Below are 17627 nucleotides of genomic sequence, written 5' to 3' on the forward strand. Positions count from 1 at the left end.
ATTCTTGTAACCAGTTCTTAAGAAGAAAAATAATTCCATTCAGTACTTTTCACATTTCTAATTTATATGAAATAAAAAATATTCTCCTTATCCATAAGTGATTTGAACACTTAGCACTTTGTATCTTACTCCTAAAGTCAGTGAATGGAGCCTTTAAGGTGTTTCTAACCACAGCATACATGTCTGAAACATATCCTTGACCACCGTTCTGAATGACTCTTTATTACCCACATTATCCTCCAGTCTCAAGTGCTGAAGTCAGACCTGGGAGGGAGAGTTTTGAAAGATGACTATTATTCAGGTCTTCTCTATAGTGGTGATTTCAGAGGCATGGCACAATCTGATTTTCCTCCTGATGTGGGGAACTAGGCTACATTTGTTTTTTGACCCTAAATGAAAGAGTCTTTCAAAGGGTCAGCAAACTATAGGCATCTGCCTGTCTAAATACATAGCTCATTTTGCTACAGGCCAAAGCTAGACAGCTCTCTAGGAAAATGCTAATGATCTGGAAACACAGCTCCCATCAGGATCCTTCCCCATTGCTTCTGCTGCAGGTAAGCGTTCTTGCCCATCTCTGCAGATGACTACTCAATGCATGGCTTCTCAGAAGCAGCCCACACTTTGATTTTGATGTGTTCATTCCTAATTTTGTAGAGCTGCTACCTGCCACCTATTCCCCATTTATGAAATCTGAAGTTCAAATCTCAGCCTTGCTAACTGATCTGGAAAATAGCATTTTAGGAAAAGAATTTCTGATAGGTTGAGGCCTCATGTCCCAACTGGGACTTGCTGGAAACATTTTTCAGTCAATCAATCAATCCATCATTTGCTCAGTCAGAAAGTATTTTTGAGTTATCTACTATAGGCCTTGCCCTGTAAAAGTCACAATGGGAGACAGAAATGGTAAACAAGATAAGTTGACCCAGGGCTTTTGATCTAGGAGCTAAGAACAGTTGGAAACACATGACATGATTATTTAACAAAGTTGGTGGTCTTTGTGATGATAAGAGCTGATATTTCTATGTAATACTTTATGAAGCACTTTGTGGTACTGTCACACATGTACAATGTTTAGTATAGTGTTATATAGCCTTGGATACTTTCAAAGATCTCTCATGTCCTTGGTGTGGAGTACTCATTTCACTGGTGCACTTCAATTATACATGCTGTATACAGTCTACTGCACTGTCTTACCTTAATGCTTTGTCCCAGGATAAAAATGGCTCTGGTTTCACACTTTTCATCGTGGTCTTTTGTGCAGATTAAGATAGCAAGACCATCAGATCCATGATTTTCTAGAATTTCAGGGATTTAAGGGCTTTCACAAGTTGTCCAGGCATAGTAAACAATGAAAAGAGCCTTGCATCTAGAGACCTAGTTTCAAATCCTAGCTTGCTAAAATATCCCCTGGGCCTTGAATAAGTCATAGCTTCCCTTGGCCTTATGCTGTCCTACTGATTGCCATCATTGGGTCCATATTATCCAGTGAATACTTTGATGAATCTGTGTTTTCATCAGTGTGGGTATTATGGATTTTAATCTCTCCAAACCTTTCTATCCAACATAATTCTTATCCATAAATTCTTTATGGAAGACCTTGCTCAGCATTAGACTCCTTTCTCTGGATCTCTGAATGTTTTGTTCATGCCACTACAATTCATGGGCAGACCATCTGTAATCTTTCACTTTTGCTCCATGTGCATCTCACTTCTTTTTGGGTCACTAATAACTTTCATAATGATTCTGATTTCACTTCTGGAATTTGAGACATCATCATTGATGCAATCTATATAACACCTACCATGTATCATTCAATTGCTCTTTAGATCCCTTGCAATTCTGATTCCTTTGAGATCATGATATTTCTAAAGATCTCGCATGAGTTATAGCTATAGTATATCAACAGGAGAATATTGTGATTAAAAAAAGAGTTTTGGCAGCAGAGAAAAACTTGAAACCATTGAAAGTGTTGTATCATTTCTCAAATTCCATCTGACTCACTTTGGTCCTATTCAAATGTGGGTCCCACTTATTTTCCAATAGCAGTACTACTCTTCAATATAGTCATGGTCTAGATAAATGGGCAACTCATCCAACTGCATGCCAGAGTTTGGACAATATGTTTTTGCCATCCATTTGTTTTTTGTTTTCCCTTTATGAATTATTTTGCTAATCCTTTTTTCAGTGAGTATGTAGCTCCTAGAGAAGGACAGTTAGGGGGTGTAATGAATAGAGTTCTGGGCCTGGAGTCAGGAAGACTCATCTTCCTGAGTTCAAATCTGATTTCAGACATGTTCAAATTATGTGACCCTAGGCAAGTACTCAATCCTATTTGCCTTAGTTTCCTCATCTGTAAAATGAGCTGGAAAAGGAAATGGCAAAACTCCAGTGTCTTTGCCAAGTAAATTAATTAAATTAAATTAAATTGGGTCATGAAGGGTCAGGAACCACTAAAATGACAAAATAAGAAATATTCCTTGAAAGTGAGGATTGTTAAGGCTCTTTATAATGTCATCTGAAGATAGGTACATCTGGAGACCCTCCCCATTCAAAGGGAATTCCTCTCCTGTTTGGAGCGTGCATAGGATATCCTTGTGACAAGTAGCAGACATCTTTGACAAACATTTTTTTTTTTCATCTCTCGCCTTGCTGAATAAGGGTAATCTGGGATCATTGAAGAAGGTTCTCTTCAATTACAATTGCCAAGGAAACTTGCATTCCATTAACATATGTATGGGAGCCACTTTGTTGGAAAAGGATAACTTAGGGCTATATTTTACTCATTGCAGTCAACTGCTATTTTGTGATCCACAAACAGAAGATTAAAATTTTGTGGCAGTGCAGATGTGGTCTGCTCTAAGAATTGTCTGAAATCTTGCCTGTGTCCCTCCCCATATGTTCATCAAAGATATATTTAATACATACAAAGACCAATCTCATAAAGATATTATAGAGATATAAAAGTAGGCATATGGTTCTATAGTTACTATTGTCTTCTTAGTCCCCTTTTAATTTTTTGGCAATAATATTATTTATGGTACTTTGCATTCTTTTAAAATATCTCCTTTTTTTTTAAAAGTTATCTTGAAAATTCCAGAATATCTTTAAAATTATCTGGCCTCCAGCAAAGATTTCTTCTGAATAAAATTACTAAAGATTAGTTGCTATTTCTCATTTATTTTTTGAGTACATCCAGTTCCTTTTATAGCAAAACAGAAATTGAGGTCTTATGGTACAAGTGGTAGTTTTATTGACATCAATGATGGATATAAGTTGTTGTAGAAACATAGGCAGATCTGTCCCATTCCACATGTATTTGTTATCCTTCAATTTCATATTATTTGGGTTACTTGGCTTAGCTGAACCTTAGCAGAAAATTTTCTTCAAGTTTCTCCCCCCTTTCCTATTGCTAGCATTACCTTCCATTGTCCTCCACAAAAAGGTTGAACAAGTGGATTTGTAGTCTAAATCTGCATTGCTCTTAGCTAACACGCCTTTCTGTTTGGCAGAAAGATCAATGTTTTCTGGCTGAGATTTCTGGGTACTTTTGGCCTCCTTGTAAAGCCAATTGTTTTACATTGGTTAAATTTCCCTACTCAATGGAAATTATCTATGTCTTTATGCTTTCAAAGTGATAGCCATCTTTTCCTTCACCAAATTTGTCAAAGGTACTCCAATTCCCTTAGCAAGTTTGTTCAAAGACAGGGTTACCTTATTCCTGAGAATCTTCTAATGCAAAGGGCAATAGCATGCTTGATAGGTTGAATTCATATTTAATGAGGACTAGTAAGCTCAAGGACTTTTTTAAAAGTTTAATTTTTCAAGGACCAAAAAAATCTGTTTTCTCTTCCTTTTATTTCCTCTTTCCCTGTCTTTTTTTTGGGGGGGGGGGGAGAGGAAAAAATCCCTTTTGAGGAAATTTATAATTTATAACAAATTTACAAAAATTCATAAAAATTTACAATTTTGCAAAATTCATCATTAACAAATTTATAAAAATTAACTTGCATATCTATACATTAATCTCATAATTTATAACTGTCATAAACATTCTTCTAATGAATAGGATAATTATTACTTGGTCTCACTTGAACTTGGTTTGACATGCTTTCTCCTAACAGAGAAAAAGGAGGAAATGACTTCTTACTCTTCTGTTCATTAGGAAGAGCCTGAAGGGCAAAGGAAGGGCTGATACTTGGCTCTCTAGGGACAGTTACCTGAAGAGAAAGTGTTGTACAGACTGACTGTTCTGTCCTTGAGGAAGAAGGAGAGAGGGAGGGGAAAAGAGCAGCAAAGACTAGCAGGAAGGGGTTGTGAAAAGGAAGAAAGAGAAGGTAGAGAAAGAGGAAAAGGGGGGAGAGAAAAAGGGAGGAAGACAGAGGAGGGGATGAGAATGAGAGAGAGTCATACAGACAAGAGACGGAGAGAGAAAGATCTAGTATCTACTTGTCTGGATTCTAGATCATGGCTCTTAGCCTGAAAGGTCATTATAATCTATTTAATGCAACCCCTCATTTTACAGATGAGGAAACTCAGGTCCATAATGGTAAAGCAACCTGTCCAAAGTCATACAAGTGACCAAGAGAGTATCTGAACTTAGGCTCTGCCTCCAAAGCGAGAATTTATTTTCCTCTCCCTGAGAGGGTTCTTTCTTAGTGGAATTAATGCCCATTTCTTTCCTCCTAAAGGTTTGTTATAGACATCTGAGGGTCCCCCCTTTTTGAAGGATAAGTCAGTTTTGAATTAAGCTTTGCCTGTTTTTCTAAGAATAGAAGGCATTCTGCCTTGGAGTTAGATGGATCCAAATTCTGTCTCAGGTGCATTCTAGCTGTTTGACCCTGAGCAAGTCACCTTACCTCTCCCAGCCTCCATTTCTTTTAGATTTTTTTGCAAGGCAATGGGGTTAAGTGGCTTGCCCAAGGCCACATGGCTAAGTAATTATTAAGTGTATGAGGTTGGATTTGAATTCAGTACTCCTGACTCCAGGGCCGGTACTCTATCCACTGTTCCACCTAGCTACCCCATGCCTCCATTTCCTATCTGTTAAAATGAGTAGGGTGGATCAGATGGCTTCCAGGGTCCCTTCCAACTCTTGGTATATGATCCAGTTCAAGAAAGCCCTGGGATTCTCTTCCCTAATACCTATTATTCTAGCTGAAACTAAGATGGATAAGTCAGGGCTAATAGCCTTCCTCCTCCTTTCCCCCTCCCCTCCCTGCTGCCCCCTTCCTTTTCAAAAAGCCTGAAACCAACCCATTGTTAGATTATAGCTATGATGTTGCTAAAATGAGAAAGCTGGTAGGCTCCTGTTGATCAATGGTCCATTTTTGAGAGTCAACAGCTTGTTTACATAGGTCAAGTCAGAGCAATTTTAATTGCCCAAAATGTATTCTCTTTATCCTTTAAGTTGCTGTTCATTTTTACCTTTACTCAAACTAGCCAATCAACTAACTTCAAATAGTTAATTCTGATATATTTCCAATATTAGCAATATTTTTGTTAGATTTGCTACTTGCCATGCCCCAGTCCTTCCTGTTTCTCTTTCTGAAGAAAGAATTCATAGTATAAGGAATCAGTACTAATAATGAGAACAATAATATTAGCTGATATTTATTAGATTCTTTTATATACTTACAAAGTATTTCAGTTACATTATATTATTAGTGTCTGCTAGGTGGCACCATAGTGCACAGAGCCTTGGACCTGAAGTTAAGAAGACCTGAGTTCAAATGTGTCCTTAAACACTTAATTATTGAATGACCTTGGACAAGTCACCTTTTCTTGTCTCAGTTCCCTTATCTGTAAAATGGGGATAAAAATAATGTCTAACTCCCAGGGTTGTTTTGAGGATAAAATGAGAAATCTAAAGTGCTTTGGAAAATGCTATATAATTGATAACTATTACAGTTCTTTTTAAATCACATTTGAACCTCACAAAACTCCCAGGGAGGAAGGTAGCACCCCCTTCTCTTATTGAATGCTCATAAAGGTTAAGTGATCTGAACTGTCTCTTCTGATGAGTTCACAGTGCATCTAGAACTTGGATCCAGGTTTTCTGTCATCTTGGCTTATGCTAGACCCAGGACTGGTCCCATAAGAAGTACACAGGAATCTCAGATTTGGGGTCTGCCCTCCCAGAATTTCTCTGCCAGAAGTCTGTTCTAAGTGTTTACTTTTTGCTATATGAGTTAACATTTACAAAGGGGAAGCCTCAGGAATGAAGGGTCCATGTTTTCTTGTGAACGCATATCAATTGAGAATACTGTAGTCCAAAGTGGTGAAGCAGCTCTGAAAAAGTTAGATAACTAGCCCTGGAACCAGGCTTTAGAGATTTGTCTTATGGTATACCCAATATTCTTTTCTTCTGCATTGTAGATATAACCTTTGATTGTTTTAGATGCATTTCCCTGGGAAAATGAGAGGGAAGATGCTTTTGCTTGTTGAGCAGGAGATCTTTTAAGGCAGCAGGATTGACTCCCCACCATGTACTAAAGGATGAACTATCCAGAAAGGGAAGAAGATGGATTTCCTTTATCAGAGGTATTCCTGTTCCTCCAATGATAATCTAGCTTCTCCCCAGAACACACCAAACTGCCCATCTCCGTGGTCCCTGCACAAATGGGTCATGGTCTTAATTCTCAGGGACTGTCTGACTTTAAAGGAAGGTCTTGGGTCAGTGACCAGCCTTCTGTGCTTCTTGCCCACCTCCTAGGTCATCTCAGTTCACATAAGGTTTTTCAGCTCGATTTCTTTTGTAAACAAAGGGGAGGACATGTAGGTAAAAGGACTGAAGAGGGATTTCCCAGGACAATTTTGGTTCATTCCCTGATGTTTGCACATGGGCCCCAAACTCTGTTTTCCCTACAAGCCCTAGAATATGCTCACTAGGGCTCCCCATCTGGATAACAGATGGTTTGTCTACAATGAAAATGGTCAGAGAATGCCATCAGTCCTGGGGCCTTCCCTCATGATGCTAGCTTTCATTCCTTTGGCCCCAGAATAGGTGGCCTTTAGCAATACCAATTCTACTAATGTCATTTTTGGATGCCTGCTCCTGAAGAAGACCTGGGGTTTTCAAAGGTTAGCCTTGCTGAGCTGGTGTAATTCTATTCCATCCTACTAAGTTTGGAGGGTTTCAGCTGTGGTCCTGCTCATAGATGGTCTGCCACCTGAGGGTCAGCTGAGCCAAGTGGGTAGAAGCCATGGCATAGTTGGGTTTTTGTTGGTGTTTTTTGTGTTGTTTTCTTTTGACTTTTGTCAAAGTAGCTCTTAAAGACAATTTACTGGGACGTGTATGTGGAGTATTATTCATATATGTAAAATCAAAGATCCTTGGATAAGTATTTGATTTTTGATAGTCCTTTAGGATCTCCAAAATGCTATCCTCACAAAAACCTTGGGTCTGGCTCCAAAAATATTATCATTCCAATATTACAGATAAGGAAATTGAGGCAGAAAAGGTTGAAAGTGATATGCAGACCTGAATTTAAATCTCTGATCTCCATTTCCTAGCTTAATCAGAGGCAAGTTGCGAATTCTTCATATACCCAAAGAAGGAAAAGGATTTGTCTTTAGTCACCAGGGGAGGTTACTGGCAGGATCTGAAGTCAGGTTTCCTGATTCTCAGTCCAATATGTTATCATTGTTTTTTTGTGGAGGCAATCAAGATTAAGTGACTTGTCCAGGGTCATACAGTTAGTAAGAGTCTGAGGCTGGATTTGCACTCAGGTCCTCCTGATTCCAGGGCTGGTTATTCTTTCAACTGTGCCCCCCCACACACTGTTTTGCTCCCACAACATCAACTTCAAAATCCTACCATCCTCATGGTCTCTTGGCTTTGTCTATCTCTTGAAGTTTGACCAAATAGGGAACTCTGGCTCTTGGAAAACAGCTTCAAAATCTACTGTGATTCTGCAGGTCCTTATTTGCTTCTCCACAAAATATCCTTCTTCTTGGCAATGAGTTCTAACAGCATTTGGCCCCTGAAGGGTTCTGGGTAAATATCAAAGCATTGCCAGAGTAAGGCCATTCTAATTTACATGTCTGAGAATATTATCTTCTTTTTGTTTTTTTTTAATCATAGAGATCACAGGATTTTTGAATTGCAAGGGACCAGTTCCACTGAGCTCCATGTAATTCAGCAATTAATTCCTAGATGTTTTATGTGATATATATATATGTATATTTCTTGTGCTAGTGAGTGAGATGAACAGAATATATGCATATATAAACATATATACACATACATTCATATATGTCTAAATATTTTTATTCCAACTTACTAGCCAAATACTATCAGAGAAAGTTTCCTTTACATGAGTTTGAATCTATTTCACATCACATTTTTCTCATCTTGTGTTTTCTCCTTTATTGTTCTGATGTTGAGTATTTTAATCACAATTGATGATAGTCTCATGTCATCTGCTCTTCTCCAGTATTGAAAAACATGAAAAAAACCACAACTGTTTGCAAATATTTAGTTTATTCTCCGATCTTTCCCCATTGTGCTGTGAAGGTGCCCATGGGTTCTCAGAGGCCCTGCTAATGGAATACAAGGCCTGGAAAGGACAGTCTGGGAAGGTTTTAATTGCTTGCCCTACACCTAACAGACTATGTCTTCCATCTGAGTACACCAGTCTTGTTAAGTCAGGAGTGACTTAGAAGCTCAGGATTAACCACTAAGAAATACCCCACCTTTTGGGGGGGGGGCTTCAGCAACTTATAAAATGTTGTTTATTATAGAGTGGAGGGGTTTTGTGATCTGTATTGGTGGAGGGTTACATAAATAAAGTTATGGATCTTTTCAGTGTTAAAATATGTGTGTTGGTTAATTTAAGGAATATTTTTTAGCTATCAGTAAGCACCATATTTGGGATCTGGTGCTACCAAAAATACACCAATCCCTGTTCACAAAGAGATCAGTGTCACAGAACCATGCAAGCAAGACAGCAAAAGGAGAGAATACCCAGAAGTAGAGAATGATGAATAGGGACAGGTGCAGCAGAGAGATTGAGAAGGATGGGGATTGAGAAAAAGGTCATCAAAGATCACTGGTCACTTTGGAGAGATCAGATTCAGTTTAATGATGAAGTCCTAAATCAGATTGCAAACATTTGAGGAGGAGAGGAATGGATTTGAAATGATGGGTCTGGGGGTAGATGTGGAAGAGAACAGTGCCCCCCCTCTTCTTTCTGAATTTAATCTTAAAAGGAAGGAGAGGTAGAGGATGAGAGTTTGGGGGAATAGTCAGGTCTAATGAGGGAGTTTTTCAGGATGGGGGAGATTTGATCATGCTTATAGGCAGCAGAGAAGGAACAGTAGATAAATTAGGCAAAGACTGAAGCTTGAGAAATGATAGTGAGGACAATCTGTTAGAAAAAATAGAAGGAATGGGAACAAGAATACATAGAGGGGTTGATGTTGGTGAGGCGAGTGGTCACCTTTTCATCAGAAACTGGAATAAAAGAAGTATGAGGGATGTTCTCAAGGGAATAAGGTGTTGAAAAAAGAAGAGTTTATGGCAAATGTTATAAGTGTCTATTGATGTTGGGGAGATAACAAAAATCAGAAGAAAAAAATCCTTATAAAAACACATAGTCCAGTAATCAAAACTTAACCTTTAAAAAAAACTCAATCAGAGCTGATGATGTGTTCATTGATATTTCTGAAGACTGTAACCTTATCTGCCCATCCTTTAAGACAAGATACCTTGGTTTGAACTTGTTATTATGAGTACAGGAGACAGTGTCCAGATCATAGCCTCCTGATCATCTTAGTGTGAGCTCCTGTAAAATGGGTTAATATCATAAGAAATTTATACCATAGGAAAATTAATATTCTAGGAAATTCACTGAATTCACTCATTGCGTGAATTAGTCAAAAATACTTTTGAAGCAATCATCAGAATTCAGTCAAATCTAATGAGGCCTTCACTGCCTTGGGCAGGTGAGCGTGAAATTTAATTTGTGCTCGTTTGCCCCAAACTGCAGTAGTTCCAAGTTTACTGATGTGGTTTTTATCAGTGTCTCTGAGAGGGAAAACTACAATTCTTGAGATATTCTTGAGACCTAGAAACTTCTCTATTATCTACTTCCTGCAGACAGTCGAGAGCCTGCCTCATGTTTGAAGGTTGAATGGCTTGATTTGGAGGCTATCAGCACCCTATAGGAAAGAGTTCAGGGATTTGTTGCTTTATCACATACCCCCAATCTGGGTAGATGTAGAGAAACATCCCTTTGTGATTGTCTATTATATCTCAAAAACAAAGCTAAAGAGTTGAGGGGGAGTGAGCAGGAACAGAGTATTCTGCATTTGTCAAAATCACATTTACTTGACCTTGTTTCTCTTTCTACTTCTGTACTGCAAATAACTAAAATAGAATACAGGGGGTGAGAACCATTTTGGCTCGTTATGGATTATTAGGAGTTTATATTTAGAATTCATCTAGTCTAACCCTCTCATGTGACTCAGCCTCAGAACTTGCACAAGATCATACAGCTTATAAGTTTCAGTTGTGGGACTTGAACCCAGGTCTCCATAACTCCCAAGTTCTAAGAGCTCCATCACCTCTATTATTTCTGGGCCTATTCCATTTTTCAGATGCCCATCCCATTTTAGCATAGATCTATTTATCAGGCTCCTGGGGCCTGCATTAATAAGGAAATTTAAAGCGTCTCAGGTTAGTGAAGCATAGCCACTCTCTTGTTCTCCTGTGTTGTTTCTTGTTTCTTAAGCCCCAGTTAAAATATCTGTGGGCTCAGCTGAGAAATTGGAATAATCCCATGGCCCTCCAGGGAGCCAAGACTGCCCTTCTCAAAGGTCCTGTAAGCTAAGTCAGAACCTGACGAGACCAAGATGCCATTTAGCCAGTACGTCGGTCTCTCTTCAAAAAGACTCCGTAGTCTTGTAGAGGGCAATGTGTCTCTTTTTAGAGGATAATAAAAGCTCTGGAGTCTTTTCAAATCCTGGCTGAGCTTAGAAGAGGCAAGGCTGCCAAGGGCTCTCTGAAGCTGACCTGCTCCTCCAGCTCCAGGGACCCTCAGCAGTATCTGATGCCAAGCTCTGAGTTAGTTTCATGAGTAGGGAAATGATAGAAACTTCAGGAAACTTCCTTCTGTTTTCAGCCTTGGATTTCTATTTTACTCTCAAAAATCTGTGAGGGAGAAGTATTATCCACGTTTTATAGATGAGTCCCAAACAGCTAGTCAAGACCCCTATTCCAATACAGTTGGAAAGCTACCTTAGCTTGGCAGCCTCCTCACCCATCTTGGTAAATATGTAGAAGCAGTGTATTTTTTGCCACTCACTAAAAACACAACTGTACATGTATTTTTTTTTTTAATCTTGTTTTCATATAGGCAACAGCCTCAGATTCCCATCACCACAGGAACGGGTGTTGTGTATCCTGGTGCTATTACCATGGCAACCACCACCCCATCTCCTCAGATGACATCTGACTGCTCCAGTACCTCAGCCAGCCCGGAGCCCAGCCTCCCTGTCATCCAGAGCACTTACGGCGTGAAGACAGACAGCGGAAGCCTGGCTGGGAATGAGATGATCAACGGAGAGGATGAGATGGAAATGTATGACGACTATGAAGATGAGCCCAAATCAGACTATAGCAGTGAAAACGAAGGTCCCGAAGCCGTCAGTGCCAACTGAGGAGTGTTTGCAGAATCAAAATGCTCAGACTGGGTTTTTTTTTCTTCATTATTTTTTTTCCTGAACAAAAAAAAAAGTCTTAAAGAGCCCGCATGCATTTGTGGCTCCCCAATTACATCAGCAGAATGGTCTTAATTGTTTCATAATGTGTGAGACAGATGGAGTTTTCCCTGATTTTTCATGAACTTGTGTTTTTTTTTGTTTGTTTTTTATTTAGGTGAAGACATATATTAAATATGAGACATCGGGACTTGAAAACTTATCTGAATCCATAGCTGTCTTACCAGTCTTACTTATTTTTTTTTTTTTGGTCTTAATTTTTTTTCTCTTTTGGATGTTGATAAAGGTTTAAGTTACTGTTTTTAGATGGGGTTAAACATTCTCACTCAGGTATGCTGTGCCGGCCTACAGGTTGTGAATGTGTTTTTATTCTGAATTATGTTAGCAAACAACTGCAGATTTCATCTTGTGAACGCGAGCAGAATGTCTGCGGGCACGCAAGCTTGGAAGCGTGCAAAGCACTTAAAAAAAAGGCCTCTGAATTCCATTTTTTCCATGTGTAGAGTTGAACTTCTAATGTGCCAAACTTTTTCATCACTCTTGAATCTTAAAAAAAATTTTTTTTGAAAGTCTTAAGGGAGACACTGCAAAGTCTTAGACAATCCTTTGGCATCTTAAAAAAAAAGGATAACCACAGGTTGTATTTTTCCTTTTTTTTTCTTTTCCAGAAAATGGTAAAGTACTCAGGAATCTGGAGACAGGATATTGTAAGGAGTGAGCTTGGTTGCCACCGTGCATGTAACCCAACTGCTTTTGCCTCTCACTGTGCCATCAATGTGTGACATGATAGGATGTGATGGGATGTCCACACAACAGAGCGATCACCAGTTATGAACAAGGCTGCTTGTCCCCATGTGAGGCTGCCTCTCACAACCCCCATTACCCCTTTGCCTTTAACCCTGGCATTCAAGTCTTAATCATATGTTCTCTTAAATAATTTATTCATTCCAGAATGTCAAGGGTCCAATGATTATTTATTTTAAAAAGCATTGTTGGTGGCATTAACTTAACAATCCTTATTTCTACCCTCCTACCCCAACCCCTCCCCATCCTTTTTTTTTTTTTTGGTCCTCCATTACCTGCTACAGACATGAAAATGTATGCAAGGATTGTAAGTCCCCAGAACATCTGGAAGCATTTCTTAAACAGAATGATAATTCAAGTTAATTTTTTTAAAGCCAAAAAAAATTATTCTTGACAGTAGATGACTGACTACTTGTTGCCCAAGTATATATAGGTCCTTACAGCTGAGCAGGCCACCCTTCTGACTTCCTATTTTATGTCTGAATTCTATGGGAGCTGATGTCAGCAGGGAGTGATGAAGCAGCCCCTCAGCAGGAGCCAACCCCACCCCATATAGGAGCCCCAGGTGAAGAGTGAGCCACTCCTGGCCAGCAGGACCAGTGGTTGTGGTTATATGGGGCTCAGATTTGTTTATAGAATCTCAAGGACAGGGAGAAGTCACCCAATAGCCTCCATGTTGCAATGAGAGAGGTAATAGTGAGTCAGGATGCTTTGGGGGGAATGAAATTAGACTTTGGAGGAGCCAAAAGGAGAGGAGGAAAGGAGAGTATTCTCTTGTAGAAGTTTCTGCTTTTAGAACCAAGGAACCCAGACTCCTGGGGAGGAAGAAAAAATTTGTAGGCTGCCTCCTTGACCTCCATAAGTGGGACACAGCCACCCAATCCTGTACATGCAGGAGATAAAGGGAAATAATGTGCAGAAATTAAGTCATCATGCACATGCGATACGATAGCTATCCCTGGAGAGGAGGTCTGCCTGGCTGTAAGTCCCCTGGGCTCCCAATGATACTAGCTCCCTCCTAGGATCAGCAGCTCGATTCTCTGTCCACCCCATCCCCTTCAATTAGCATGGTTCTTTTTTGCCTTCTCCCCCACTGTCTCCATTCAGAAAGCCAATGACCAGTCCTATTCATCCCCAGTGGGACAAAATACAAGCTCATTACTAGGACATAGGAACAGGGCTGGCAGATTTCTTGAGCCATCTTATCCCTTGAAAGCAACTTAGAGGATCTTTGTATTTATTTTCTCCAAACCCAAGGCCGTACCCAATAGCAATAAACAGGTCTAGCCAAGAGGAGCCTGCACTCCAGGCTCCCATTAGCTGGTGAGCGCTCTCTACAAGCTGATATAGGTACTGATAGACAAACTGTGTTCTGAACATCAGTTGGGGATCAGAATTTTGTTTGAATACTTATTTTTGTTTTGCTCAGAAGAGGAGGAGGAGGATTACTTACTAAAGATGGACTATTTATTATATCGTCTTACTGACTTATCCAGTTGGTCACCTCTCCTTAGATCTCTTTCTCTTACCCACCCCTTCTCCTTCCCCATTTCCCAACCCCTCGCTTGCTCCTTCCTTCTTGGTTCTGTTGCATAGGTAGAGTGCTTTTATGACTAGCATTGTGTCGTCTGTAATTAATTTTGCACAAAGGCAAACATTTAGAGTAGTGGGTTAATTTTGTTTTGTTTTTATGACCATGCCAAAATAATATTCTGGGCTGGTGGAGAACAAAGGACTGTTCTTTAGGACTGAAACTTGATTTTGCTCGTAGTACAAACATACACACACACACACACACACACACACACACACACTCACAGATGTTGTTTTGTAAGTGTTATAAGCACTGGATATAAATGGTATTTTTTATCACTTCTGACTAATGTGAAACTGTTGTACGAAAAATACATGAACAAAAGTCATCTGTTTCGACTCGTGTGGGCTTGCCCCGCAGTTGCCGGATTTGAGTCATTTTATGTCTTGTTATTTCATTTATTTATGCAAAATCCATGCGTGTATGAACAATTTGTTGGAGCCCAGCGCTGGGGTTCGGTCACTTCTAGCCACGTTCTTCAAAAAATGAAAGGCTCTTCAGGAAGGATCTGATTGTAAACGTCTCATTCATTCATTGGGTCAGACGGGAAGGTTGTATCTGGATCTCAATGGTGCGCATTAGCAGTTTATTGTATTTATTAGCCAACTCTGGCTCTAAATGTCGGTGGAAATTAAGAAAGGACAATCGTAGTGATAGCTTCATTTTACTTTTTTCGGGGCTCGAAACAAAGTCTTTTGATGAATCTACCATCTCATTTTAGATGTTTTTTTTTAAGTGTAAATATAACATAGGAAATAGAATTTTATTTTTGGTTCATGAATAATTAGTGCAGTATAAGTTATGTATTTTCTTTTTTTCTGTTCTGTATCCATGTATATTGGTCCATATTAAAAGCTGACAAGTCACTTGTACCTCATGCAAATACTCAATTATCAGAATGAGAGAGCAGTGAGAGTCCAGGCTTGGACTTCGAGCTAGGATAAACAAGACCCCTCACTTGGGCTCTCCTTGAATTTAGAAGACACCGTCCACAGACACAGACTCATTTTTGTTTTTCTTATAGAAAGTTGAGACATTGAAAATACCAAATTTCCAGGATAGCTGGTAGGAAACTCAATTTGCTTTGTGAATCCAAGCAGAATGCATGAAATAGTCCTGTTACTGTTTGATAGCAGAAAGCATGAATAGCATTTGGGAAGCAAAAAAAAAAAAGAAAAAAAAAGAAAAAAAAGATGTCTGAAGATTAGACTCATTAATAAAGCCCCCACCCCCTGCTCTGCCCCCCACCATACCCCAATACTGAATAGTTGGAATAATATGAGACTCCTTATTTCTGTGTCCATTAGTTCATGATATTGTCATATCGCAGATGATAATGATTTACACATTATAAGAGGACTTATGGGACTTTTCCCTATCACTTGGAATTGGGGCACCGGCAGGAGATACTCTTTTTAACCATTGTGCCATGTTAATGGTGGGATAATATATACATAATAAATGTATATATTTATATATATACACACATATTCACACACATATATACATTTAGAGATGCATAGATTATATGTGTGACTCTGTGGTATGTATATATATATATATATATATGTATATGCATGTGTAGATTTTGCTTTTGCCCACAGACTTTGCCCATTTCCTGAGATTCTTTTAATTGTGAGGAAGGGGGTGGGGTGGGAAGTCTGTGGACAAAAGACGTCAGGCTATTCCTGTGCTTAATGAACAAATATGTTTTTCTGTTTGGGACAATTATAAAAAAAAAGTTTCTTGTTTTTAAAGATCCCCAGATCATAACAAAGTCTAACCCCATTCACTCCCATAGTTCTCCTTTGTGAAGCACTGGTCCCAGGAAGAGGCTTGATCTGAACCCTAAATGGGTCCTGCCACAGCTGGTTCCTAAGCTTATCCAAGAAAGGGCTGAAGATGACTGCCTTCCCAACATGGCATGCATTAGACCTGTTGAACACCAGGGTTTTTTATTTATCAGAGGGCCAGTGAGTTACCTTGTAGTGTCAAAGCTGAAATAAAAGTCTGCATTCTTTTGGGGAGGTTGGGGTTGAGGGTGGCAGGTTACTTCAAGCATTCCCACCTAGGGCAAAGTGTGGGTGAACCATCTATAATAGGCTGCTGCTGTTCACAACATGCCTCTTGATCCCCTGAGAAGAAACTCATGCTGACCTCAGAACCCCAGTTTAATTTCCAACCCCTCCAGTTTGGCTGAAATGTTTTGTAAGAGATGGTTTTCCTGAGTAGTTGACAAGAAAGGTCACATTGCCATTTGAGACCATCAAGTTAACCTTGTGCCGGTGCCACTGAATTGCCCAAGAATCGCAGCTGGTTAAATGTAACCTGATGCTTTCTTGGGTCTTCATTTTTTCATATAGAAAGGGACAAATGGTGCCCCCTCTCCGAGGAACCTTCCATTGGTATTCATTTAAGAATGGTCTTGACATTCATATCCATTCTTCTCAAAGAATAATTGTGTCTGACCTCATTGCCTTCTTGCGCCACCCTTTTCCCCCTCCTCATCCTGATATACTTTTCTTAATAAATGAATTCTCTCTGTGATTCCTTTTGACCACGTCCCATTTTTCTTATACTGTATAATGTTAGGACCCCAAGGTGACTATGATAGAATAATTGATCATCAAAAATATCAGTATGCAAACATATTTGTTTTCCCTTCCCCTTCCATCAGGAGATGAACCATTTGTTTCTGAATTCCTACATTCTGGAAGTAGGCAACTTTGGTTCAGAGAGTGGGGCAGGGTAAGGATCTCCAGGATGGGGGTTAGGGATTGGGATTGGGGGGAGGGGGGCATCACTCATTGAAAACTATTTCAACTTGATACGGATGGCGAAACACAAGCTACAGAGCAGCTTGACAGTAGGGTGTGCTCTTAATTTCCTCTTTCTGAAGAACCCCAACTGAGGTCCTTGGTGCTCCTGGATTATGGGAAATGTGCAAATATTTCACTGTGTGTGTATTTGTGTACATTCACTTTCCCTCTGGCCATCCCTTCTGTCTGTCTCCCTTTGTCATGCGTGTGGTTTTGCTTTTTTTGAAAGCACAGGTTTTATTGTTAACCCTTTCCTCTTTCATACTACCCCCCCACCCAATTCCCCAGCTTGTAGTGTGATAGAATCCTTAGCATTCCTGCCCATCCATTATTGTATTTGCCATGTAAATTTTTTTTATTACATTAAGACAAGCTTATAAGCTGTTACTACATAACTTATCTTACTGTAACTCTTTTTATTTCCTGACGTAATTTGTTTGTGATGTATATTGTGGGATTGTACTCTATGTTAATTTAATCAGCACAATTCACTGACATGCTGGACTGACATGCTAGCTGCTGTTTCCAATTGTAAAGTTTGTGTAGGGCTGTAGGGACAACTGTAAACTCTGTTGTCAAGGTACTATGCTCTGGTTCCTATAGCAACACTGTGGGCGTGGCCCTGGAGATGCTAGGGTTGCTGTTGAGATACACCCTCTAGCAAATTTTAACTGGCAGGTTTTCTTCAT

The 17627-nt window shown here is 39.5% G+C and overlaps 1 protein-coding gene across 16 annotated transcripts in view; it reads left to right on the top strand.

Annotated features, from left to right (window-relative positions):
- SOX6 (SRY-box transcription factor 6) overlaps positions 1-12022 on the top strand; it is a 640189-nt gene extending 628167 nt beyond the window's left edge. For all 16 annotated transcript variants that reach the window (XM_074230208.1, XM_074230209.1, XM_074230207.1 and 13 more), the window contains one exon: positions 11358-12022. In XM_074230208.1, the coding sequence (XP_074086309.1) occupies positions 11358-11661 (304 nt within the window). In that variant the 3' untranslated portion in view covers positions 11662-12022. The remainder of the gene's footprint in view (positions 1-11357) is intronic.
- Positions 12023-17627: the final 5605 nt, after the last annotated feature.

This window comes from Macrotis lagotis, chromosome 3, assembly GCF_037893015.1.
Source record: "Macrotis lagotis isolate mMagLag1 chromosome 3, bilby.v1.9.chrom.fasta, whole genome shotgun sequence".
Taxonomy (NCBI): Eukaryota; Metazoa; Chordata; class Mammalia; order Peramelemorphia; family Peramelidae; genus Macrotis; species Macrotis lagotis.